This window comes from Chinchilla lanigera, unplaced genomic scaffold (assembly GCF_000276665.1).
Source record: "Chinchilla lanigera isolate Chin_1 unplaced genomic scaffold, ChiLan1.0 scaffold00018, whole genome shotgun sequence".
In the NCBI taxonomy this organism is placed as follows: Eukaryota; Metazoa; Chordata; class Mammalia; order Rodentia; family Chinchillidae; genus Chinchilla; species Chinchilla lanigera.
The window spans coordinates 24,441,558-24,466,640 of record NW_004955419.1 but is presented as its reverse complement, the minus strand read 5'-3'; the positions used below and the strand labels follow the sequence as shown (position 1 = coordinate 24,466,640).

Here is a 25,083-nt window from a genome sequence, read left to right as displayed (position 1 = left end):
TTTAGAAACAGAGTATTTTAGAACATTTTTTATTAGCTTTTCTTGAATTATGAATTGAAGAATGATTCTTGAATCTACAACAACTTGATGTTTCATATTGTCTTTTTTTTTTTTTTTGTCTCTTTGAGACAGGGTCCCGCTATGCAGTTAAGGCTGGCCTTGAGCTCACTTTGTAGCCCAGGCTGGTCTCAAACTCACAACGATCATCCTGCCTCAGCCTCCTAAGGTGGGATTACAGGTGTGAGCCACCATACTTGGCCATACTGTCTTAAAATAATACATCCTTTGCCTAGCACTTGCTTTCCAAAAATAATAAAGCAATCATGACCATAAGCATATTTCAAACATGAGTACATTTATTTAATTGAAATTTTATGAAATTAACAAAGATCAGCATTCATTTCTGTGACTGACTGTGGGTGAATTTTCCCCCCTGTAATTGCTAGCAATCTAGGAATGATATCAGAACCTCCAAATTTGATATACAGGAAATATTACAACTTCCAACCTGTTAGGTATCTGATATGCCAAGTTTGTGCTCTCTAAAACTGAAGAATGAATTCTAGAAACAATGGTGCCTAATAGTACGAAGAATTTGTTGAGCAATAGAAAGCTCCTGTCTGAGAGGGACAGGAAGGGACATCCAGAAATTTGGTTGCCCAGCACCACACTTCTTAGGAAAATTTTTATGAAGCTCAGCCATGAGGGTACAATGTGGGCTACAGCTAACATCAACTAACAAGAGTATAAGTAAAGTCACTTGGGCAATACTGATTCAGTGAGGAAGCAAGTCACATAGCAAGCAGGCCTGAAAAGAACAAAGAACCTCTCAGGTAGATGATAAATCTGGGGGCCTTGGTCGCCCATTGAAGTGACTGATGCCTATTTATACTTTATTAGACCGTTTGTTATCACTTTTCTCACCCCTTGGGAATATTTAGGTCTAGCCCTTTCATTGTTATCTTGTGGCCTGGCTTTCAATTGATACGTCTTTAGCCATAGTTGTGGTGTTTTTTTCACCTTTTTCCTGGTTCTTTCAAGGATCTAGCCCTATCTGACTGCCTATAATATTTATACCTACCTTAGCTGTCTATAACACTATAATTAAGAACTGCTAGGATGCTAAATATTTCAGGAAAAGAATGGCTCTACATTTATTTGTATATTATATAATTCTCAGTATACATTTCACTAAATGGAAACCATTATTCTTTTTCATAAATCAAGACCTTGTGATTCTCACCCATCCTGATATTTTCTTACAATAACTTCCTTTTTATAATAACAGAAGAAAGTCATTCTTCCATGAAAATCAAGAGAAGATGCAGGAAACAGATTTACTTCTCCACTATCCAATTATATCCAGTCTTCTTATAGTTGACTGGTCTCCCCTGGGATGAGGTGCTTTCTGAGAAATTTCTGGATCTCCTTCCAAGCATGTTCTTGTGCGGCTGCATGTGGGATAACTTCTCCTCCCCAGTGAATGGTTGGCACCACAAAAGGGATCCTGGAAGCACGGCACAGTGGAGAATAGGGGGGTTCTATCAGGTGGCCAGCCCCAGGGTAAGACAGTAAGGTCCAGTTGTTCTTTCCATTTCTCCGCAGCTGTTCAGTGGCTTGTTCAGCATGTACTTTGCTGTTGAGATTCTTATCTTCTTCCCCCACAATGAAGAGGAAATGTCCCTGGGCCTTTTCAATAGGAAGGAAAGACTGGCTAATATCAATTTCACTTTTTGTATAAACCTGATAGAACTCTGCAAATCCCAAGGCGTTGGTGGATTTATACTCTATAGAGCAAACTGCAGGCTGAATGATCCGACCATGGTATATGTGTGGGTTACTAATAATGAAATTAGCCCCATTAATAAGCACTGTGGCTGTGATTTGTTTTAGATGAATTGCCATAGACAGTCCAATCTCTGCTCCTTTACATACAGAGACTAGCCCAAGGCCTGGGCTGGAGACCTGAAAGCAATGAAAAGGAAATGTTATTTTATCTTTCAGTTAAAAGAAAAATGCACAATTTTAGACAATTGAAGAACTTCAATTACTGAAGAAAGAAAGTGAAAAACCCTATCCATATGCTCTTATATGTCATGTATAGTGTTCTGTAATACAAAATGTGTATTCAAAAGAAATATTCTGTTGGAACTGTATCAGGATTTGCTAACTAAATAACATGGATTAAGTGAGGCGTTTGGCTATTTTAGTTTTAAATGCCCTGATGAAATGTTGTGATAAAATAAGTAATATGTATGTCTTATTGTACGTAATACGAGTCAGGGGATAATAGATTAATAAAGTTTGTTGTATCAATTCTATTCTCTACAAATTCACAAAAAAGTGAGAAATGTGACAGCAGGATAGACCAAGAAACTTGGACAGAAGGCCCTATACATTCTTTACTTTCGAAAGGATATTTCAAAAGGATACCTAGTGTATCTTGTTCTTTTATTGTAGGTCATTAATAAGCATTTTTAGATCATCCATTTTGTTTTAAGAACTGTGAAACTGAGAGAGGGAAGTCACAATCTCTTGATATCAAGGAACTCCCAACCAGATGGAAAGACATGAGAAAAAACAACAAAATCAAGATAATTTGTGTATTATGAATTCTATGATATAAGAAATCACACAGGGCTGGGGAGATAGTTCAGTGGCACAGCACCTGCCTGGCAAGTGTGAGGTCTTGAGTTCAATTCCTGGTACCAAAAAATGCAAAAAATAAGCATGTAGGAAAACTAACAATATAGATAGGCAATGAATAATGCAAAGAAAAACTCAGAGAAAAAGCTCTATGAACTGAGCCTTCATATAAAAAAATGTCTGCTAACAAGAAAGGGTAGTATTCTATGCTGAATTTAACAGACATTGCTAAATGTTTATACAAGAGCTATTCACCATGATTTCAAGACTAAGATGACCTTGATCTGTTTGACTATTGCCCTACAAAACATATTTTTTCAGATTCTGCTAATGGTCAATATATCCTACTTAAGCATTCTTTTTTCCTCAGGCAAAATACACAGAATCATATAATGAAAGCCTGTTTTCCTGACTATTCTTTCCAGTTTAGGATACTGGCATGTTGACTTAATGCCTGACATGGCCATAGACATCTGGTGATCTAGAGTGTAAGTTCAAAAAGTTGTAAAACTGTCACCCAGTCTCCTTGATGAGATGCATCACTGATTATCTGAACCAAAGTTTGAGTCACCCGTTTTCATATATGTTACAAGAGATAAAATGCCTTATGTTGATGTTGTTTGAACCACTATGATTCACATTCCTGGGAAATATAGCCAGAACTTTCCTATTGGATTCATCATGTGAAGAACATGTGGAAAAACAGAGACAGCAAATATCAGTGTATTTAGGGAACCACAGGTAGCTCTTCATACTTGAATTTGGAGGGTAAAGTGGGAAGTAGAAAAATAAGGTAGAAAAGAAAATGTCAGCATGATAATGAACATTTTAGAAAGATGTACCAAGTACTGCATTATGGCAGAATTGAAAGATGGTAAAAAAAAAAAAAAATAGAGCTGAAGAAGTATACAGAAGTCAGATCATGATATATTTTATCTGCTATGCTAGGAAGCCTGCCTTGCATCCTTTAGCAAAACAGAAGATCCTGCACAAGTGAGCAAAACAGTTATGCCCTATAAAGGCCAATTGTACAACTCTTACTTTAAAAAACGGAAACAGAATGTCAGAGCTTATAGTAGTAGGATAGGCCAAAAATGATGGAGTCCTGAGAGAAGGGAGAACAAATCAAGTGAAGTGAAAGGGAAACATGTTCAGGAGTTGTTTATGAGTATAGAATAAACCTTTCTCAGGCACCAGGTAGGTTTGGGAGTGCAAAGGAGAAGTTAAAGATGATTATTGTTTATGGCAGAAAATATAGTTTAGAGAAATTATCTTTGGGTCCTGACTGCTTGCAAGGACCAAGGTTTCAGACTTTTTTCTAATGTCTTTACCATTCTCACATACTTTTCTTAATTGGTCTTCTATATTTTTAAGTCATTTTATCAACAAATTCATAAAGGTTATTTTCCTTCTACTTAGAAAAAAATGACTGAATATACCACTTGCACCATAAAGGTTATTTTCCTTCTACTTAGAAAAAAATGGCTGAATATACCACTTGCACCTGGTGGACAGAAATGTGAGAAATAATCAGGATAAGGGGACAAAAATCTCAACAAATATACTAAGTCATGTATGCTATTTCCCTCAGTAAATGTTAGAAGGGATGGTTTGTGTCAATTAAAATATTTGAAATTCTTTTCTAAGTCTTATTTTTAATTGACACATTAAAATTCTGTACATTTATGAGGTATAATGTGATGTATGTGTATGTATGTTTCAGAATATTTTTATGAGTGGACATTTTGTAGTGAGCTAATCAAGCTAGTAAGTATATTTTATCACTTCATACACACACTTTTTCTTGTAATAAGATCATCTGAAATCTACTCTTTCCGTAATTTTGAAATACACAATATATTATTAACCATAGTCATGATGTAATATGATAGATCAAAGGAAATTATTCTCCTTGTCTTATTGGAAATTTGTATTCTTTGACTAATATCTCCCTTTTCCAATTCCATACCTGCCTCAAAATTCTGTCTTAAAAGAAAAGATACAGTTACAACAAGAAGACACAGAAACTCAATGCAATCTGCCATGGAAAATAAAGTAAAATATGTATAACATAAATGGAAAAAAATAGGTGACTCAAATATGTGTAGGCTTTGTCTAAATTTTTTGAGACAAGGTCTCACTATGAAGTACAGGCTGGTCTTGAAGTTGCTTATGTAGCCCAGGCTGGCCTCAAACCCTGCTGAGTCACATAGTTAACCCTTTAAACTTTTCAAGTTGATACAATGAACAATATTCTAGAGCTGTAAAGGCATGTCCTTTTCACCCCAGGATGTAGAACTGCTGAGTCACTTAGTTAAGCTTTTAGACTCCTCAGGTTGACACAATGTATCAACCATAACAATGATCCTCCTGCCTCAGCCTCCCAAACACTGGGATTATAGGCATACATGAGGAAAAATAACTCTTGTCTTAATTTATGCCATCAAATTTGGGATCAAGGAAATTGCAATTCATAAACGTTGCTTAAAATCTATGGGTAGAAAAATAAGACCTACAAGGAACTGAAAGATCTCTAGTCTATTATATTTCACAAGAAGTTCTGTGAAGCAAGGATGGAAGTACTCACAGCAGGTTGGAAAGAAATCTGGCTCGTCATGAACCAGTTATGTGGAATTGCTACATAAGGATGGAACTTGCATGCAAGCAAATATAAGGAGAACAAGACTAAAGCAATAAAAAAGCAAAATCACATAACCTCTCATTTTTTCATCTAAGACAGACAAAGGACCACCGTAATTGTCACATCTACTATCTGACAGTTCAAGGACAATTTCATTACATGCATCAAAGAGCCATTTAAAGTTTCAGTACATCAGAATGTTATCAGTAATTGTTGCTCATTTTACTATAATCCTGACTCAGTTATGGTGAGGCATACAGGAACATTTTTCACTGCCTAGATTTTATTTTACTTCAATTCTTATGGGGAAAAATATAGAAAATCATCAAGGGATACTAAGCACCAACCCTGTTATAGCAGAAAAGCACATATCTTAAGATGTAGATTGCAAAATACTAGAGTATTAAGTTGAAGTTGTTTTAAGTAACTAAATCATACCAATTTTTCAAAGAAGTACATACATCTGGTGTAGGACAGTGATAAGAGGGTGATGATAATAATAATAATTACTTACTTTTATTGAGTGATTAGCACTGTCACTTTGCATGTATAATTCTCTCCAAAACTCACCAAGACACTAAGAAATAGTATCACACTATATTACTTATACCATAGAAAACACAAAGGATAAGAGAATCTAAGTCAGTAACTTGTCCCAAATCCCTTACCCACATCAGATGAAGCCAGAAAAATACTTCATTTTTGGTCTGAATTCAAAACTTATGTCTTTTGCTATCCAGAGAAATACAGGCTCACTTCCTATGCATTTTGTTTTTCTGAACAAAAGACATTGGATGAGAAACATGTCACATGAATAATGTGGGTATGTAGCAAGAATATTATGGTTATTCAAATATCGGAAGTAAAGCAAGTTCAGATGCAAAAATTACCTTAGGATGTCTGAGAAGAAAGTTGGCAGCTTCCTCAAAATAGTCTAAATCCACTTTCTCCAGAAAGGCAGGCAGGTCGTCATAGCGCCAATAAGCCAAGGCCAAGGAGGCAAAGCCGTGACTGGCCAGCAGACTAGCCCGGAATTCAAGCAGTCCACCAGTACCACCAAACAAATCAATTACCCCTGGGAAAGGGCCCTCTCCTGAAAAACAACAATACAAAATGGAATTGTGTATGAAGGGACGGTAAGAAAACCATAATAAAAATTTGGCAACAGTACAAAGAAATGCATCAGATACTTGGATTTAATGTGTAAAATTGCAAATAGAGATCCAAATTTTGGGGCTTATACCTGGGCTACAATAAGGTCTAACTGATATCTAATATGTGATAGAACACATCTAGAAGTTTTAACGGAATACTCAGTCAACGACACGTTAATCTCTGCAGCAAAGGGTTATAGTGCTCATTTCTTTATCTTAAAGAAAGGTATAAAAATTAGACTAGAAGTTCTTAAGCAGTAGAAGATACACAAGTGGGACCTTGAAATCTATGACATTCTTTATATATATATATATCCGTTTTACTGATGCAAGGTGCTATAGTTTGATCTAAAATGTTCCCCAAAGGCATATGTGTTAAAAATTCCCCTTCTCTTTGCTTTACAGCCATAAAGTGAAAAATTTTGCTCCACAACATGCTCTGCCAGGATATGTTGCTTCGCCCAAACAAAAGGACCAACTGACCATAGTCTAAAACCTTTAAAATTATGAAAGAAAATAAAATTTTCCATTTATAAGTTGATTACTCCAGGCATTTGCTACAGTAACAGAGGGAGAAAACTTCTTTAAATGATAATATTGGCTAAAAATATGCCTCAATTCTATTAACTGACTACACAGTGATGAATTTGGCCATGTAAGCAAATGTAAGTGATGTAAATTTTATAATACCTTTTATTCCCTGACATCAGGGTATCATGCTTCACTCACTTCATGTGCAGATAGCTTATTTTCAAGATAAGTCAGAGCCCTCACACTAACAGAATGCTGTAGTACATTAATTGGAGTATTCTATTATTTTATAGATGATTTAGCTAAATAAGATTGGTCTCACTCATGTTTAAAACAAAGGTTTGATTTAAATCAGTAATGGAAAAAATTTTAGATACTATACTGACCTTGAGGAAAGAAAAGTAAAGTGGTACCTAGTATATCTTTGTTAAAAAAAACCACTCGTGCAAATAAATAAAGATGTTTTTGCATCATCTGGTTGGCAGAAAATGGGAGAACACTTGAAAGTATGATTCCCTTATCTAGAAAGAATGTTAGAGTTGAGAAATGTTTTGAGATCTGACTCAATTAATTTATGGTCCCACAGAATTCATTCTAGTGTGTGCCCCAGAACAAATACTTAAAGCAGAGACCCTGAGCATGCAGCGTCTTTGAGGGTTCAAAAATTGCATACCCTGAACAAAATATCATCCCAAGATGAAAGTCTGGCAACAAAGTACACATTTATAATGAGAGGTTATTGCTATTCATGTAACGTACTTCCTGCTTCCTACATAAAGTGAAGTGTCTAATTGTGCTAACTACTGAGTATTAAAAGTTCAAATTTATCAAAACAAGTGTATTAGTCATGGTAAATTTGGAAAAGGAAGCTGTTATTTTTTGTTTAGCATTTATAACCCTATATTGATCACTAGAACACACCCCTAACATTTCAAGGGTCCTCAAATGATTGCACTTGTACAATATAAATAAATAACCAAGGCAGCATATCTAAACGAGGTAATGGCTCTCTCCTGGAGAAAAGCATTTGTCCCAGGAAAGGAATCTCAGATCTCAAATCTGGACCTTCTAAAGTTTTAAAGAAACTAAAGGAAATTACCCTTAGTTCATTTAGTTCCATAATAAACTTGTGCCAATAGATGTTGCAAACCACCTCCTGGTATGTAAAAATCACTGTGGAAAACCATGAATGTTCTGGTAAACAGTAGGGAGTGTGCTGTATTATCTATTTTGTGGGATATTCTATAAACAGAATATCCCACAAAAATTAAGGGAGTGTGCTGTATTATCTATTTTGTGGGATATTCTATAAACAGAATATCCCACAAAAATATTTTATTTTTCTAACTAAAAGGGATAAAAGTTTCTATGCATCCTCTGTATTTGCTGCAAACTTTTGGCTCATCATTTCACTAGCACGTTGTGAGAACAATACCATACCAGATGCTTAAACCAAAACTCATGAAAGAGCTCCTAAAAATAGCTGGGATATGTCTTTTATGATATCAAGAAGAGGATCCTAAATTAGCCAGGGTTTAATGCAAATGAATTTAGCACAAGTCCAAAGTTTTGAAATCCAGTGATGTAGGAACTCCGTTACTAATATATGTAGTCATTTGGTCAGACAAGATGCACAATTGTTGAGGTAAAACTTGACTTAGAAGTATTACCAGGTGCTCATTCTGATCCAAAAGGAACATTAACTCTAAGAAAGGAAAGTTGGGGATAGGCATTGGGCACATTCAAGATAAATTTCTAGAGCAACAAGTCATTTAGAGGAGAGAAACACAGGACAACAGTAAGCAGAGTCATTCTCCTCACCTGGAGGGAGAAAGAGGGCTCCCCGGAGGCGGCCTTCCCTCACCGGGATCCGCGTGACACCAGGTGCCACGTACCACCTTTCCACGGTCAGGCTGGCCATTGGAGCACGGGCAGATTCATATTGTACTGGGAAATATGGCTCAAAGAGTTGTAATTGGACCTGGAACGGACTATTCATCACATCTCTTTTCATCAGTCTCGTTAACAGTTTTTCAGGTTTCAAGGACCAGAAGAGCCCCATGGGGTGGACTCCCACATAGTCACCTCCAAGCGCAGCATCACGCTCCAAATCGACCTCACCAGCTTCATTGGCCTTATAGTAGGCTTCAGAACGAAACAGGGTCTGCTTTTCATCTGTCAGTGATGCCTGAAGACACACCACCTGGAAAGGACTCAGGCCTGTGACTCGGATCTGCACGGGCTCATCAACAAGCGCGCTCTGAGGAGTAGCTGTCAGCTGAACCATTTTGCGGTAATGGAACGTTGGTTCAGTCTTCAGAAGAACTGCCAATAAAATCTAGAAATATATATAAAAATAGGGATTCATGAAATAATGTAGTGATAAGGTCAATGAATGGTGAAATAGATCAGAAATCAGACCTCTTAGGATTCAGTTTTAACACTCTGGTGATTTATCTTCAGATTTATCTGGAAATATCCTATTATCTATTAGTACAAGATGTCTGAGAATGGGCAACAAATTTGTAGCAGCAAAAATAAATGTCGTATGTTTTATTACAATTAAACTAGGTTTGAGGAAGCAGTAGTTCGAATGTGCACAAATGGTATCAATATATCAAGCATGATATCATAGTCTGTCATGTCACTCCTGCAATATCGGATAGAAAAACAGGTAGGACCGAGATGCAGGGCTGAAAATAAAAAGATAATTTATCAAACTTCTGTCTATGCAGAACAGTTGACTCCAATACTAATCCTATCCCCAAATTCTAGAAACAATGTCCAGCATCTAAGACCTCACCTTCAACACAGCACTTGAAAAAAAGAGGACCATTTCAAAAGAATGAGAATCAAATTTTTTGAAAGTAAGGCTGACGTGTGTATTGCTTCCTAGAGAAAACATATCCATCTCTTTGGATTATCACTTCACCCAATAAAAAGTCCAAAGTAGAGCGTGACAAGAACTTCAAGTACATAGAAGTCTTGCTGAACATTTCCTTACCTCACTCTTAAAAATTAACATTTTTGTTATGTGGACAAAACCATGAGTGACCACTGTTCTCACTCTAACACTCAAGCAATCAGGAGAGATTGCAAACTAAGATTTTGTTTATTTGGTTTCTGTCTTTGTTTTTGTTTAACTCATTAATTTGCTTAGAATGCCAAGAATGAATTTAATTCCCGCAAGTCAAAAGCTACCCAGGAGCAGAAACTTTTGTTTCCTTAAAAACTACTAATGGTTATGAACTGTCCATGACACTCTCACAGAGATCAATAAGAATAAATGATAAAAACCCTTCATGCACTTTTAATGGATGTATGGAGGCTGGTTTTGAAACAGAAGAGAAGTACATGCCTCTCTCACACTTGTGCCTGTGCTGCCTGAGGGTGTGTGACTTTGCCTGGGGCTAGCATGCCCCTCCCTATTGCATCCCTTTTCTCTCCTTTTTATCCCAATAGACTGAGGCAGTTTGCTTCAGTGTCCTCCCTGGCTACCTAATAGTGTCCTCCTTGATTATCAAATCCCCACTCACCACTCCAATATGAGTGTAGGTAGGCAGCATGGTGTCCCATCCCCCTCCCTCCACTTCAGTAGGCACTGTTACATTTTTGAGAAAGCAAAGGCATTTGGGAGTAACTAAGATCAGGAAGGGAGGGATCTGAACCTCTTATTTACATATTCAGGATTCACAGCAAACCTTCCAAAAGATTTTTTGGTCTCAGTCCTCACCCTCAATGAAACAGGTCTACAAGCTGCTACATAAGTAGCACTTTCCAAAAGACACACTTGGCTTGGGGTCTTAGTCTAGAAGGGCTGTCTCCTGTGTACTAGCACCCCTGTGGGACAATGTTGGTCTTATTAAAATACAGACTTGCTTTGTGTCTGCGAACTTTTTATAGGACCTCACTGATGCTGAATAGCAGTGTATGAAAAACAGAGCCTGAATACTCTCAGTCTGAGGTTGAGATAAATACTTGAAGAATTGTAGGCTTTCTGGTAAAGCAAAGCAATGATCCTCCCAAGGGAGAAAGCAGAGGACTGGACAAAAATATTCTTACACTCTGAAAACCAGGAGCATGGGTACAGAAGCAGAGAAACCCCTTAACAACCCTCCAGAAGAACTGTAAGTAAGAATTTGCCACAATTTGGAAAGCTAGTAACATGTCTATAAAACACAGAAATTACCCAGAAGTTCATTAGCTGGTGATGGGAAAGGCCTAATGTACAAACCAAAACTATTTGAATTAGTGCTGCACTGACTTAAAGCTTCAACAGCGCAAGACCCATCTCAAAAACAGATCATACTTAGCACCTAATTCCAACATTCTGAGAAAACAGAGGTAGCTTTTTTTTCTGAAGGGAAACCTTTCAGTTATTATTTTCCTAAAAAAATATACAGTTAATAAAAAAATATACAGAGTTAATTTAAAAAATCATGATGCACAAGATGGGTAGAAAAACCTAACTCATGATTATAACACAAAACTGTTTATGATCAAAACAGAAGCATCCCAGAACTTGGAATTGTTACACAAGAAATAGGGTAAAGGAGTAGTAATTATAAGGACAGGTCTATGAATATATCTAAAGAAAACTACAAAGAGGGTAACATAAAAGGAGAGAGAAAGCTACCAAGCACTGATTTGCCAGGTATCACAGCTAAAAATGAAAGAATTAAGCTCTTAATAACATCTGCAATGGTATAGCAAATGTCGAAAGTGGAGAAAGGGTGTAGAGATAAAAGGGTTACATAAACTGGAAAGGACGAAATCAAATTATCACTATTTACAGATGGCATGATCTTTCACAAAGAAGACCCAAAAACTTCCACCAAAAGACTTCTAGACTTAATTACTAAATTCAGCAGTGTAACAGGATACAAAATCTACATGCAAAAATCAATAGCATTCCTGTGTAACAATAATGAATTCACCAGGAAAGAAATTAGGAAAACAATACTATTATAGACTATTATATACAGCTAAATGAGGAAGAACTATTGTAGTTAGGAGTAGACCCTCCCTTGAGAAGTGAGATCCTTGGCAATCCACTCAGGGCTCATTCTGTCTTAGACAGAAGCTTTCTTCCCCTCAATAAATATATTCTGCTCTCAACTTCTATTGTTCCCACAATTCATTCTTTGATTTTAGAGAACATGAACTGGGCATGTCAAATATCTATGAGGTTAGCCTGTTGGGAATTATAATATTTTCCTTATATTATTTGGATTATTTGGAGGTCCTATATCACCCCTATATCATTTGGAGGTCTTCTACCAAGATAATTGAATGGAAGTAAGACTTTGCTTTTATTTCATAGATCCTGGATTGTGATTCATTTAGGTAATCAAAAATTTTTATGACTTGAATTTTTAAGCATTGTCTGTTAATTGCATATGCTTTACATTTTTATGCTATATTTCTGATTATTGCTTATGATTTGTCTCATACAAATTGTTTTGTTAAAATGATAATATATTTAAATTAAGAACATGTTGCTTCTTTAATGGGACATTTTATTCCTGTTTTGTATACGTTGCATTTGGACTATTTGCTGAATTTACTGGTGTTCCTTGCTTGATTTGTTAAACAACAGCACTAGAAAGAATAATGTTAAAGCATCCCCTAGTGAACTTTGGTATAAAGTTCTGTAAAATGGGTCTTTTATGAAATCTAGTTTATATTTAAGAAACATACATGCCTATTAATAAATCATATGACATTTTCTGACAGTTAAAAGACAATAGGTTGATATCTATTCTTAAGACTTGGGGGACAGGTTTCACTGAGAAAAAGTGGCCTGATCCTTCTCTATGCTCTAAAGAAAATGTTAAGACTGTTTGCCTCAGTTTCCTTTCTGGTCTGATTTTCCACTGGTGAGGAGGCAAACTTTTCTGATCTTGCCCTGCCACGTTGTAGTTTCCTTCTTTTGGAGGCGTGTAAGATTAGAGAGAGAGGAAATGTAAACTGCCCCAACAATTCCAACCCAACAACTAAGAAACTTTACATTGAGCCTGTAAAAAATGAGCCCTTTTAACTTTAGAGCCATCTTGTCATTGGACTGCTCCTTCCTCCAGAAGTCAGGCTGAGGTAGCTTCCAACAATTTTTCCTTTCATAGAGGAAAGCAGCTATCAGGAGAATGATTTACATTTGTGCCTCACATATGCTGAGTGAGAAGGAGATTTCAGTCAGTCTTTCTCTTTCATGTGCACACAGAAGACTGACAGATGTCTTTACTAACTTATGAATTGTGGTAACTAAATGATGGGTATAAGTTTAACCTATGAGCTTCAGAGATGTAGAGATTTTTGAATGGATATGAAAAAAACTTAGCCTTGTCTTACTACTAAGGAAAGTTGCCTAGGTGATTAGGTAGATAAGAAGAATATCTTAGAGGCTTCTTCCTCCTAGGGCCCAGGGATGAATTTTTCTCTAATTTTTCTCTGAATTATAATAATAATTATCTCAAGAGATAACACCTTTTCCGACTGAGAAGTACTCCAACTATTTCCAACTCACATTCTTTGGTATTTGCCCTCGCACTCTTTCAAAGGAGTGGAAAGCAGTGATTTAATGCTAAGTAATGCTTCCTTCTTTAAACATGACTGTTACAGTTAAAATCAGTTGTAACTTGTGCTTTTAAAAACACCTGCTGGAGTTAACATTTCAAATTACTGTAGAAGATAGATAACAAGCTATCCACCTTCCTGATAAAAGCTATTTAAGCTGATAAAAGATGGACAATCTGGACACAACCTATCTTCTTGTCCCTTTCCAGATGGCAGCTGCCTGCTCTGGAGTGGGTCACCTCAGGGGACAGCTTGGGGATATAGAAGTAATGTAAAAATAAAATTTTTCTCTTATATTTTCTGATGGGGAAATTGATATCAAAATCTCTTTCTCTTTTGGAATATATTCTTAAACATTGGAAAATGTTCTACTCTTACATGTTGAAAAAGAATCATTTAGTATTTCTCTGAACCCATGCATGGCCTGCCTCCACTGACAGCCAAAATGGAATGCAGAGGGAAATACTAATTTTGATGGTATTTCACAACCAGAATTGTACTGTAAGAAAGAGAAAAATGGTTAGAATTACCTTATGTTCAGATTTAATTTGCATTAAGAAATAAGTTGTATTTGTGTTCAAAATATAATTATAAACCATAGAAGAATATGCATATTCATGCATCCTTTCCTCTTAGTCACCTAAGACAGATCAAATAAGATCTAGGAAAATTTTCAGATGACCCTGATAAATACATTTAGGTCCTTAGAGGGCTTATTCAGACCTATAAACTAGATTGGGTAAGTGTAATGTTACTCTTAAATCAAACATTGACTCCTACTGAGAAATAAGCAGCAGATGGGATTCACTATGTGAAAGGAGCAATTCAAACATGCAGATATATGGTGACTGCTGCCAACCCCAGAGGCTGCCACAGAGAGACACAGCAGTGGAGGGGAGCAGCAGATGTGAAGGATGTTCTCTGCATCCTTCAAGGATGCATTCTCTGCATAAGAAGTTATCTGCATTAGCTGGTGGTGAGCGCTGAGGGCCCAGTTGCTCTGTGCTAGAGAACAATTGGCCAGGAGATTTCTTGGAAAGGGGCCAGCTGAGCTCAGAACTCAGAGCAGCTTCTGGCGCCATCTAGTAGTGCCCAGCTGGGCTCAGGCCCGCTGTGGAAGGTACATTGATGGCTGCAGGCCAAATGAATCTGGTCTCAGCCAGAAGATGCATGCTCACTAAGATAATCCACTATCCCACCAAAAAGCTACTGCCAGCTTGCTGGGATAAATCAGCATGGATTGGGACTCTGTCTCCCCACTTTGTCTGCCAGAGACAGGAGAGATAAACCTAGAAGTAGACTTTATTTTTTTCTCTCTCTCTGTCTTTGTTATTTGTTTTTTATTGTGGTGGTGATGGTTTTTTTTTTTTTCTTCATTATTTGATCTTATTTCTATATGAGTGAGAATGTTGTTTTTGGTCTCTTTGTAGTTGCTATTCTGTTCTGTTCTTTTTATCTCTTTCTTCTGTCTTTCCCTCTAGTCTTCTGTACTAGTTTCCCAAAGTTAGCATGATACCCCTTTTTCTCCAGCCCTATTTATAATCTCTTCCTCTTTTTCTAGCTCTCTATTTTTTCCCTAACCCCTTTTAAATTTTAACCCCAATGGTAAAATTGACATATTAAGGACTTATATATTGCATACAATTTTCTGGTACCTTTTAGATTTTGTTATGTAACCACAAATCTAGTTCATAGAGTTAAATGTGGCAAATTAATGGTTATCTCAGTTTGTCTTTTTTTTATTTTAAAGAGTAAAAGAAGGGTAACATAATAACAGGGAGGGCTTAACAAATTACAGACAAAGTGGTAGGAAATTATCAATGGTTATTGTTTTACATTTTGTTATCTACAAGATAGTTTCTCAGGAAAACAAATAGACAAATAATAGTGAGTTACAGACAAAAGAGGTAGGAGACTATCAATAGTTGCCACAACATACTTTGGTATCTTCAAAGTGGATTCCAAAGAAAATAAATAGAGCTACAAATGAGTGACCTATTGAATAATCATTAACTTTTCTCAATGGTTGTTGTAGGAAACACATAATAATAGACATGCATCCATTTATGAAATAAGATAGGAACAATACAAACATTGCAGAGTTATGGATAGATTAGTAGGAAAATATCAGTGGCTGCTGTAATGCATGGTGGTATCTTCAAAGTGGTTTCTCAGGAAGACAGAGATACACAGGAAGGATCTAACAAGTAGTTACAGCCTAAGGGCTGTCAAAAATCAAGTGAGCTGTCTGGGGCGAAAGCCATTTTTTGTAGTGTTTTCTCTCAGCCTCCCATCGCATTGGGACCCCACAACCAGTTAGTGTCCTCTCCCCAACTGTCAGCACAGGCAGCACAAATCCTGCTTCAGACTTCTCCGGAGCTCCACCACAGCTTGTACTGTCAAGGGAAGAATGGCTTCCAGGGAGTCTCCACAGGTATTGTGCAAGGTCCTCCTGGTTTACATCTTCCAAGCAGCTCTCATGACCCCAGTCCACAGGACCTCTGACTCCTCGGGCTTAGTCTGCATTTAGTTTGTAATTTTCTATGCTGTGATTGATGCTACTGTTATTGCCAATGGTACCGCTTTAGTCAAAAGTGAGATAATTGCTCTAAACAGCTATTCTTCCTGGTATTCAAGATTGAAACTGATTAAAGGTCATAGAAAATATTGTGGCACAGTGTCAAAGAACCAGGGATGGGCCAAACAGTCAGCAACTTCTCATCCCTAACAAATTAAATGGTAGGATCTTACAGCAGACTCAAAACCCCAAAATCAGTTACCCCAGGAATATACTTCAGAAAAGCAGTAAATTCCTAAGGGTTCTAAATACTAGTAATAAAGCAAGCTATCATCCCAGGAATTAAACTAAAAAAAAAAAAAAAAGAAAAATGACAAGACAGTTAAGCAAGGTGCAACCCTAGACATCCAGTTTACCAAAGGCATACCCTGGGGGCAATGAGGTGGAACAATTCAAAATCCACCCACCTGGCCTCTCTGAAGTGGTAACAACAAAGTAACTGTGTGAGGCTCTAAAAAAAAAATCAAATCTTAAGTAATTTCCCAGACAATAACAGAGATGGTATCCACAATGAAAATCATGCTTAGTGACTCTAAAGCAGATACAGAAAAAAAGTAGAGAAGTTTAAGAAAATTATGGAAGCCATGAATGCTCAGTATAAGAAAGAAATAGAACACATAAGGCCAATTCAAGCACATATCCAGGAGAATAAAAATTCCATTGAAAGAATCCACAGCATATTCAGCCAATGTGAAGTCAGGATCTCAGATATAGAAGACAGGTTTGTGGTTAGTGATCATGAAAAGAAAGATTTCTTAAAAATAGCAAGGGACCATAAGAAATCAATAAAGCAACTGCTAGATGAGGCAAAGAAAAATAACTTAAGATTGATTGGAGTCAATGAAAAAGCCAGAGGTAGCACAAATTATGTTAAAAAATCTGTTCACAGACCTCATGGCAGAAAACTTCCCTTGAATGGAAAAGAATTTGAAATATTTAAGTGAGGCATATAGAACTCCCATTGGCCATGATCAAAAAAAATACCACCAGGCATAGCATATTCAAGACTCCAGAAATTCAAAACAAGAATAGAATCTTAAAAGCTGCTAGGGAAAAGAAACAAATCACCTATAAAGGAAAGCCCATCAGAATCACAATTAAACAGAGGCAGCCAACAAATAGGAAAATAAAATAACAGGAATGTCAATAAATATAAATTATAACCATCAATGCTAATGCTAATTTCACCAATCAAAAGACACAGATTGGCAGAATGGATCAAGAAGCAACATCCAACAATATTTTGCATAAAGAAACACATTTAATTCAAAACGGAATTCATGGACTGAAAGTTAAAGGATTTAAAATAATCCTCTATGCAATAGGAACCCAGAAAAAAGCCCAGGTAGCTGTTCTATTTGTAGAAAAAGTTAATTTCAAGTCAAAACTGACTAAGAGACATAAAGAAGGTCACTAAATTTTTGTAAAGGGAACAATCCAAGCAGAAGAAATAACAATCATAAATATAGATGCAACAAATACCTGTGCAGGGCTGGGGATTTAGCTCAGCGGCACAGTGCCTGCCTGGCAAGTGCAAGGTCACGAGTTTTATTCCCGGTACTGGAAAACAAACAAACAAACAAAAAAAAAAAAAACAAACCACAAATACCTGTGTGCCCAACTATATAAAATAAATACTAACAGACAAGAGAAATCAAATAAACACTAATAAAATTGTATTGGGGATCTCAATACCTCACTGTCACAAAAAGGCAGATCAACTAGACCAAAAACTCAACAGTGAAATGTTAGAACTGAACCAAACTTTTGAACAAATGGACCTAGTAGATGTCTACAGAGTGTTCCACCCCACAACATCAGAATACACATTCTTCTCACCTGCACATGGGATGTTCTCCAAAACAGACCACATACTAGCTTTGAGAACATGCTTAATTAAATGCAAAGGAATTGAAATTATCCCATGCATATCAGACCATAGTGCAATGAAACTGGAAATCAATGAAAAAGAAACCAAAAGAACTTCATAAACATGTAGAAATTAAATAGCACTTTCCTGAACAACCAATGGACCACAGATGAAATTAAAGAAGAAATTAGACAGTTTTTACAATTAAATGATAATGACAATGCAACATCCTAGAACTTAAGGGACACAATGAAAGTAGCCCTAAGAGAGAAATTTACAGAAGAGAATACTCTTACCAGGAAAACAGAGCAAGTACAAATAAACAATTTACAGGTGAATCTCAAACTACTAGAAAACGAAGAACAGCCTAAATCGAAAGCTCATATGAGGGAGGAAATTATAAAGATCAGAGCAGAAATTAATGCATTGGAGACTACAAAAAATACAAGAATCAATGGATCAAAGAGTTTGTTCTTTGAAAGATGAAATAAAATTGACAAACCCTTATTCAACCTTACCAAAAAAAGGAAGGAAAAGGCTTGTTATAGTTTGAATCTAGATGTTCCTCAAAACCTCATGAAGTCATGGGATGGGCTTCTAGAGTTTTTTATTGATTTGTGGTCCAATGCTGGGATTATGGGTGTGAGTGTTACACTCGCCTTGGGGTGGGTAGCTTGCATACAATATAAGGGAGGGAAAGAGGCTTGTTCTCTGCTTCTCCTCCCTTTTGCTCTTGTCACTTTTGCTGCTTTCCACCACCATAAACTGTTGCCCTCTGCCATGTGCTACTCTGCCTTAGAGCCAGCCAAGTATGGACTGAAGAAGGAAGCAGAGCAGGCTCAGGAGAAAAGCCACTGGAGCTACAACCACCAGAAGTGCCATAGAGATGGAGCCACATGGAGCTCACAGTTCACCTCAGATTGCCTCAGATGTTGCACATGGAACTACAGGACTTAATGTTTGCCTTGCTGGATTTTGTACTTGCTTTGGTCCCAATCCTTTGTATCCTCCTGTTTGTACCTTTTGGAATGGTAATGTTTATCTTGTGCCATCGAATGTTGGAAATGTTTAACTTTTTATTTGTACAGGGATTCATGCTAAGAGTTTGCCTAACATCTCAGAGGAGACTTGGAACTTAGACTTTCAAGGCTGAAACTGTTAGGACTTTGGCAACTCTTTAAGATGGACTAAAATGCCTTTTGCATAAAGGGATGTGAATGAGTCTGTGAGGGACCAGGGGCAGAATGTTATGATTTGTGTCTAGATATCCCTGGGAAGCCTCATGAAGTCATGGATTCTAGAGTTTTTTGATTGATTCATGGTCCAACACTGGGATTATGGGTATGAGTGCTATACCTGCCCTAGGGGGGGTAGATTCCATACAGTATAAAGGAAGGAAATAGCTTTGTTCTCAGCTGCTCCTATCTTTTGCTCTTGTTGCTTTTGCTGTTTTCTACCACCTTGAACTTTTGCCCTCTGCCATGTGCTACTCTGCCTTAGAGCCAGCCAAGTATGGACTGAAACCTCCACAAACTGTGATCTGAATAAACCTTTCCTTCTTTAATTTGAATGTCAGGTATTTTTGTCCCAGCAATGAGAGAAAAGTAACCAAGACAAGGCTAAAATCCATGCAATTAGGAATTAAAAGGATGAAATCACAATGGACCCTGCAGAAATCAAGATCATCTACACCTATTTTGAAAACTTGTCTAATAAAATGGAAAATGCAGAGGAACTGAATAGGCTCCTAGACACATATGAATTACCAAAGCTCAATCAAAAAGATATAAAAATCCTAAATAAACATTACTATTCAATGACATTGAAGATATAATCAAAAGCCTACCACTAAAGAAAAGCCTAGTCCCTGACAAATTCACTGCTAAATTCTACAAGAACTTTAGAGAAGACCTAACAGCACTGGATTTTGTACTTGCTTTGGTCCCAATCCTTTGTATCCTCCTGTTTGTACCTTTTGGAATGGTAATGTTTATCTTGTGCCATGTAGGACTTTGGCAACTCTTCAAGATGGACTAAAATGTCTTTTGCATAAAAGGATTTACTTCTCAAAATCCTAATTAAAATAAAAGGGAAATAATATGCACAAATTCATTCTTAGAAGCAAGGGTTACCCTGATACCAAAGTTGGTGGACTCAACTAAGACAGAGAACTACAAGCCAATTTTCCTAATGAACATAGATGCAAAATTCCTTAATAAGATACTGGCAAACAAAATGCAGCAAATCATCAAGAAGATTACACACCATGACCAAGTGGGATTCATCCCAGGGACAGACAGATACTTCAACATATGTAAATCAATAAATTTAATACACCACATTAACAGAGCCAAGGACAAAAATCATATGATAATCTCAATAGATGTAGAAAAAGCTTTTAACAAAATTCAGCTCCCATTTATAATAAAAACTGTACAGAAAATTGGAATAGATTATTTTTTTCTCATTCTGATAGAAACCATCTATGAGAAACCAACAGCCAACATAGTACTAAATGGACAAAAACTGTAAGCTTTCACTCTAAAATCAGGAACAGACAAGGCTGTCCACTGTCTCCATTCTCATTCAACATAGTCCCAAAAACTTTAGCCAGAGCAATTAGGCAAAAGAGAGAAATAAAAGGAATAGTGATAGGAAAGGAAGAAGTTAAATTATCATTATTTGCAGGTAAAATGATACTCTACATACAAACCCCCCAAAAAAACTCCAGCAAAAGACTTCTGGATTTAATAACCAGATTCAGTAGTATAGCTAGCTACAAGGTCAACATTCAAAAATCATTAGCATTCCTGTACACAAACAACAAACTCACTGAGAAAGAAATTAAGTAAACCATACCCTTCACAATAACATCCAAAAAAATGAAATACTTAGGAACAAATATAACAAGAGAAATAAAAGATTTATACATTGAAAATTATAGTACTCTAAAAAAAGAAATTGAAGAGGATTTCAGAAAATGGAAAGATATTCTTTGCTCATGGATAGGAAGAACCAACGTTGTGAAAATGGCTATACTCCCAAAACTATTATATAGATTTAAAGCAATCCCCATCAAAATACCAGTAGCATACCTCACAGAACTAGAGAAAACATTCCTAAAATTCATCTGGAACCAGAAGAGGACTAGAATAGCAAAGGCAATCCTGAGCAACAAAGGAAAGGTAGGAAGCATCACAATCCCTGACTTGAAATTATAACACAAAGTTACTGTGATAAAATCAGCATGGTATTGGCAAAAAAAACCAGATCTGAGGATCAGTGGAACAGATTAGAAGACGCCAACACAACTACAAACACACTCAGCCACCTTATCTTTGACAAAGGGGCCAAATATGTTCACTGGAAGAAAGATAGTCTCTTTAATATATAGTGCTGGAAAAACTGACTTTCCACATGTCAAAGACTAAAACTAGATCCATGTCTATCACCAGGCACTAAACTAAAGTCAAAATGGGTCAAAGATCTAAATATTAAAACAGAAATACTAAATATGCTGGAATACAAAGTAGGTAGAAATCTTGAAGAGATAGGGGTGGTCAGAGAGTTCTTGAACAAAAACCAAACTTCAGTGGAAGTACTTCAAAGAATCAACAAATGGGGTCTCATCTTATTAAAAAGTTTTTTTGCATCAAAAGAAATCAACAGAGTGAAAAGAAAACCCATAGAGTGGGAAAAAGTTTTAGCTAACTGTCCCTCAGAAAAAGGATTTCTGTCTAGAACATGTAAAGAATTGAAAAAAATCAGGACCAAAATTCAAAGACCCAATCTACAAATGGGCATCTGAGATGAATATACATTTCTCAGATGCAGAAATACAAATGGCAAATAAATATATGAAAAAATGTTCAATAGCATTAGTCATTCTAGAAATGCAAATTAAAACAACACTGAGATTCTGTCTTATTGCAGAAAGAATGGCTGCCATGAAGAAATCAACCAATAACAAATGCTGCTGAGGCTGTGGGAAAAAAGGAACTCTTCTCCACTGTTGGTGTGAGTGTAGACTGTTGCAACCACTGTGGAAATCAGTGTGGAGATTCCTCAAAATCTAGGATTGGAGGTCTCATTTGACCCAGCTATTCCCCTTTTGTGTGTCTTCCCAGAAGAATTAAAAATATCATGCCATAGCAATATATATGCACCCATGGTTATAGTAACATAGTTTGTAATAGCTAGATCTTGGAAAACACCCAAATGTTCATCACCCCAGGAATGAATAAAAATGATGTGGTCTTTTCATTCAATGGAGTACTACTCAGCCATTAAGAAGGTTAAACTTGAGACTTTTGTAGGTAAATGGATGCAACTCGAGACTATACTCATAAGTAAAATAAACCAGATGTACTTTTGCAAACATTGTATTATTGCCCTAGTGTAAGAACCTGAAAGAGTAAATAAGATCCAAATTATACAGTAGATATTGTAAAATGGAAAGAAACTGTTGAAAAGGAAAGAGAAATGGATGGGGGAATGGAGAAAAGCAGAAAGGGAAAAGCCATATATATGTTCAAGATAGTTATACCATTAATTTCTCTTAGTTCATTGAAAAGAAAGTTTTGTGCTAATATGGTTTAGACAATTAAATGCCTATGTCTTGTTCTCTGAGTAACTAATTTAAAGATATACTAACCATTGTTACCTTCCTGTTATTTTGTTTTGAAATTTTGTTCTTTTTTCTGTTATATATATATATATTTAATTGAACTAAATCAGCCACAAAAGCTTGAATACCACATGATTTCTCTCTTAAGAGAAATTCATAGCATAAATAAAGAGCAAAATAAGAGACAGATAAAAGAAGATGGAAAGAGATATTTTCAAATGGGAAGAAGACCAAGACCAAGAGAAGGAGAGTGGAAGGAAGAGGGGAGGATGAGGGGACATATAGAGCATTAACGTCATGTACATATACAACAACCCACAATGAACATAAATTCTAGCTTGGTGTTTTCATTTAAATAGCAAGTTGCTACTACTGTTCTTTCTAAGCAAAATATTACTGAAAATATACCCTTTTCTCAGTACCCCTCCAAACTTTATAAATCTCTGAAATCATGAAGAGAGTAGAAAGATTGTCACTGTAAACTTCTAAACTTCAAACACTACAGTAAGTAGCCTGTAGAAGTTAATTACTTCTAATTGAGAAGTTAGTTACTTCTAATTTAACAGCTGAGATTTTAACCAGTCCCAAAGAAGAAATGATGATTATAAACCACAATACCTGAGTTACTCCTCTGGAGCCTTCTTTTCCAGCCGTTAAAGAAACAAGCTACCTGTGTGTGTCCTCAAAATCAATACCCCAAATATCTTTTCTTCACCAGCTTAGTCATTCACCCCCTTCCTCTAGTTTTATATTAACTTGCAAATTTCATTGAACTCGTACCTACTTTTGTCCTTTTTATTTTATATTCTTTTTACTACAACCTCTTAGGTATAGTTCCTATATTTTCCATGTTCTATTAACTGAAGTCTCTTTATAAACACGTTTTGTGAATTCTGTTGCCATTTGGCATATTTATCCTGTACAAATATAGAAATCAAAGTGTAACTAGAGATTAGAGTGGATCCTTCAAAATTAGAACTTTTAGAAAGATAAACTATGTCTTCAGTTCCTCATGTTGAAAGTAAAACAGTCACCATACCTCACCCCACACCTCCAGGGACAAGGATTCAACTTTCTCTGGGCTAAAACATGGCTAAATCTAAATATGCATAGTTCCTTGCTTTTGTTCTTCGCTTTTGTTTTATAAATTTTGGTACTTCTCTATGCTCAAAGGGTTGGCCAACTTGTGAGTAAATTTGTTTTTTGGTCTTTATAGGCTTTCCTTGTACTGTTGATGGAGACGGGTAAATGAATCCAGACACTTGTGGTCCAGATTCAGGCCTCCAACCCAACCTCTCTGCCAAAAGAATGGTCACCATGAAAGGGCTAGCACTCCCAAGCTTAGAATGTTCTAAATATTTAAATTGTGCTTTTCTTTTTACTATAATTTCCATCTTTAATTCATTTCTTTCTTCTCATATTTTACCATAGACATCCAAGAGAAGCTGTGTTACACCTTGAGTATTTAAAGGTTTCTTTCACCAAATACATTATTCCATCGGTCATAAACTCTATCTTCCACATAACACTATAATGTGAGCATCATAATTCAGTCAAGTTCTTTATTACTTTGTAACAATTATTGCCTTCTCACTAGTTTATAATAAAACATCCCTGATTTCCATGTCCACAGGTTTGTGATTCCATCAACATTCTGATCATGAACACTTGAGGAATTTCTGAAAATATTGAAGTTGTTTCTGTAGTTCTCCTCTTTTTTTGAGCCCTCATCAGAATGAAGCTTAAAGGCCCATTCACAACGGTGTATCTCAAAAGTCTTCTGTTCCTTAACTATTACCACATAACAAAGCCACTTCCACATATATAGGTATTTGATCCAACATCTCACTTCTTGGTACCAATCTGTGTTAATCTACTCTTGCTGCTACAACAAAATATGTTAGAGTGGGTAATTTATAAATGATAGATGTTTAATTATCACAGTTCTAGTGATTAAAAACTGAAAGATCAATGCGTTGGCAGATTCAGTGGCTGATATGTATTCATTTTTGATTTCATAGATGGCACTTTGCTTTTGCATCTTCATATGGTAGAAGGAGCAGTGCAGTTCCCTTCACAGTCTCTTTTAATCTCCCTTCATCTTTTTATAAGGCATAATTCTCATTAATTAATTACTTTTCCAAAGGTCCTACCTCCTACTCTAACTTTTAGGGTAAGTTTCAATATCCAAATTTTAGGGAGATACAAACATAAGTCCATAGTGATAGACATATCTATCCCCTATGTTTTGGGACCTGGAGCAAGTGAAAATGATCTACATAAAATATCATAAATATTTAGAGCTAAGAAAATATAAAGAGAAGAAAACAATCAGTAAAATAAGATTGGTCCTCCTACCTGAAGTATATCTTCATTATCACAATAATATATCTCTAAAATTATATTGCTATCAAGTCAGTAAATACCAAAAATAGCTGATAGTGTATAGCAGTACATATCTAT

At 36.2% G+C, this 25,083-nt stretch overlaps 1 protein-coding gene across 2 annotated transcripts; it reads right to left on the bottom strand.

The window, feature by feature from the left end:
• Positions 1-334: 334 nt before the first annotated feature.
• LOC102009387 (bile acid-CoA:amino acid N-acyltransferase-like) lies at positions 335-23,419 on the bottom strand. Of its 2 annotated transcripts, none has more exons than XM_005382801.2 (4): positions 23,239-23,419; positions 8,794-9,310; positions 6,178-6,380; positions 335-1,965 (listed from the first exon to the last, which is right to left on the bottom strand). In XM_005382801.2, exons 2-4 carry the CDS (start codon positions 9,257-9,259, stop codon positions 1,372-1,374), a joined length of 1,263 nt encoding a protein of 420 aa, XP_005382858.1. In that variant the 5' UTR covers positions 9,260-9,310; positions 23,239-23,419; the 3' UTR covers positions 335-1,371. The 2 variants fall into 2 exon arrangements, with proteins under 2 accessions (XP_005382858.1, XP_013368536.1); XM_013513082.1 differs by lacking the exon at positions 23,239-23,419 and adding an exon at positions 18,908-18,935.
• Positions 23,420-25,083: the final 1,664 nt, after the last annotated feature.

Excerpts from the sequence above, each read along its gene's own strand:
- LOC102009387 (XM_005382801.2), bottom strand. The coding sequence starts at position 9,259 with ATGGTTCAGCTGACAGCTACTCCTCAGAGCGCGCTTGTTGATGAGCCC. Across the intron at positions 6,381-8,793 it reads AGCCCTCTTTCTCCCTCCAG|GAGAGGGCCCTTTCCCAGGG; the intron begins GTGAGGAGAATG and ends GTTGTTTTTCAG. Across the intron at positions 1,966-6,177 it reads TTCTTCTCAGACATCCTAAG|GTCTCCAGCCCAGGCCTTGG; the intron begins GTAATTTTTGCA and ends CATTGCTTTCAG.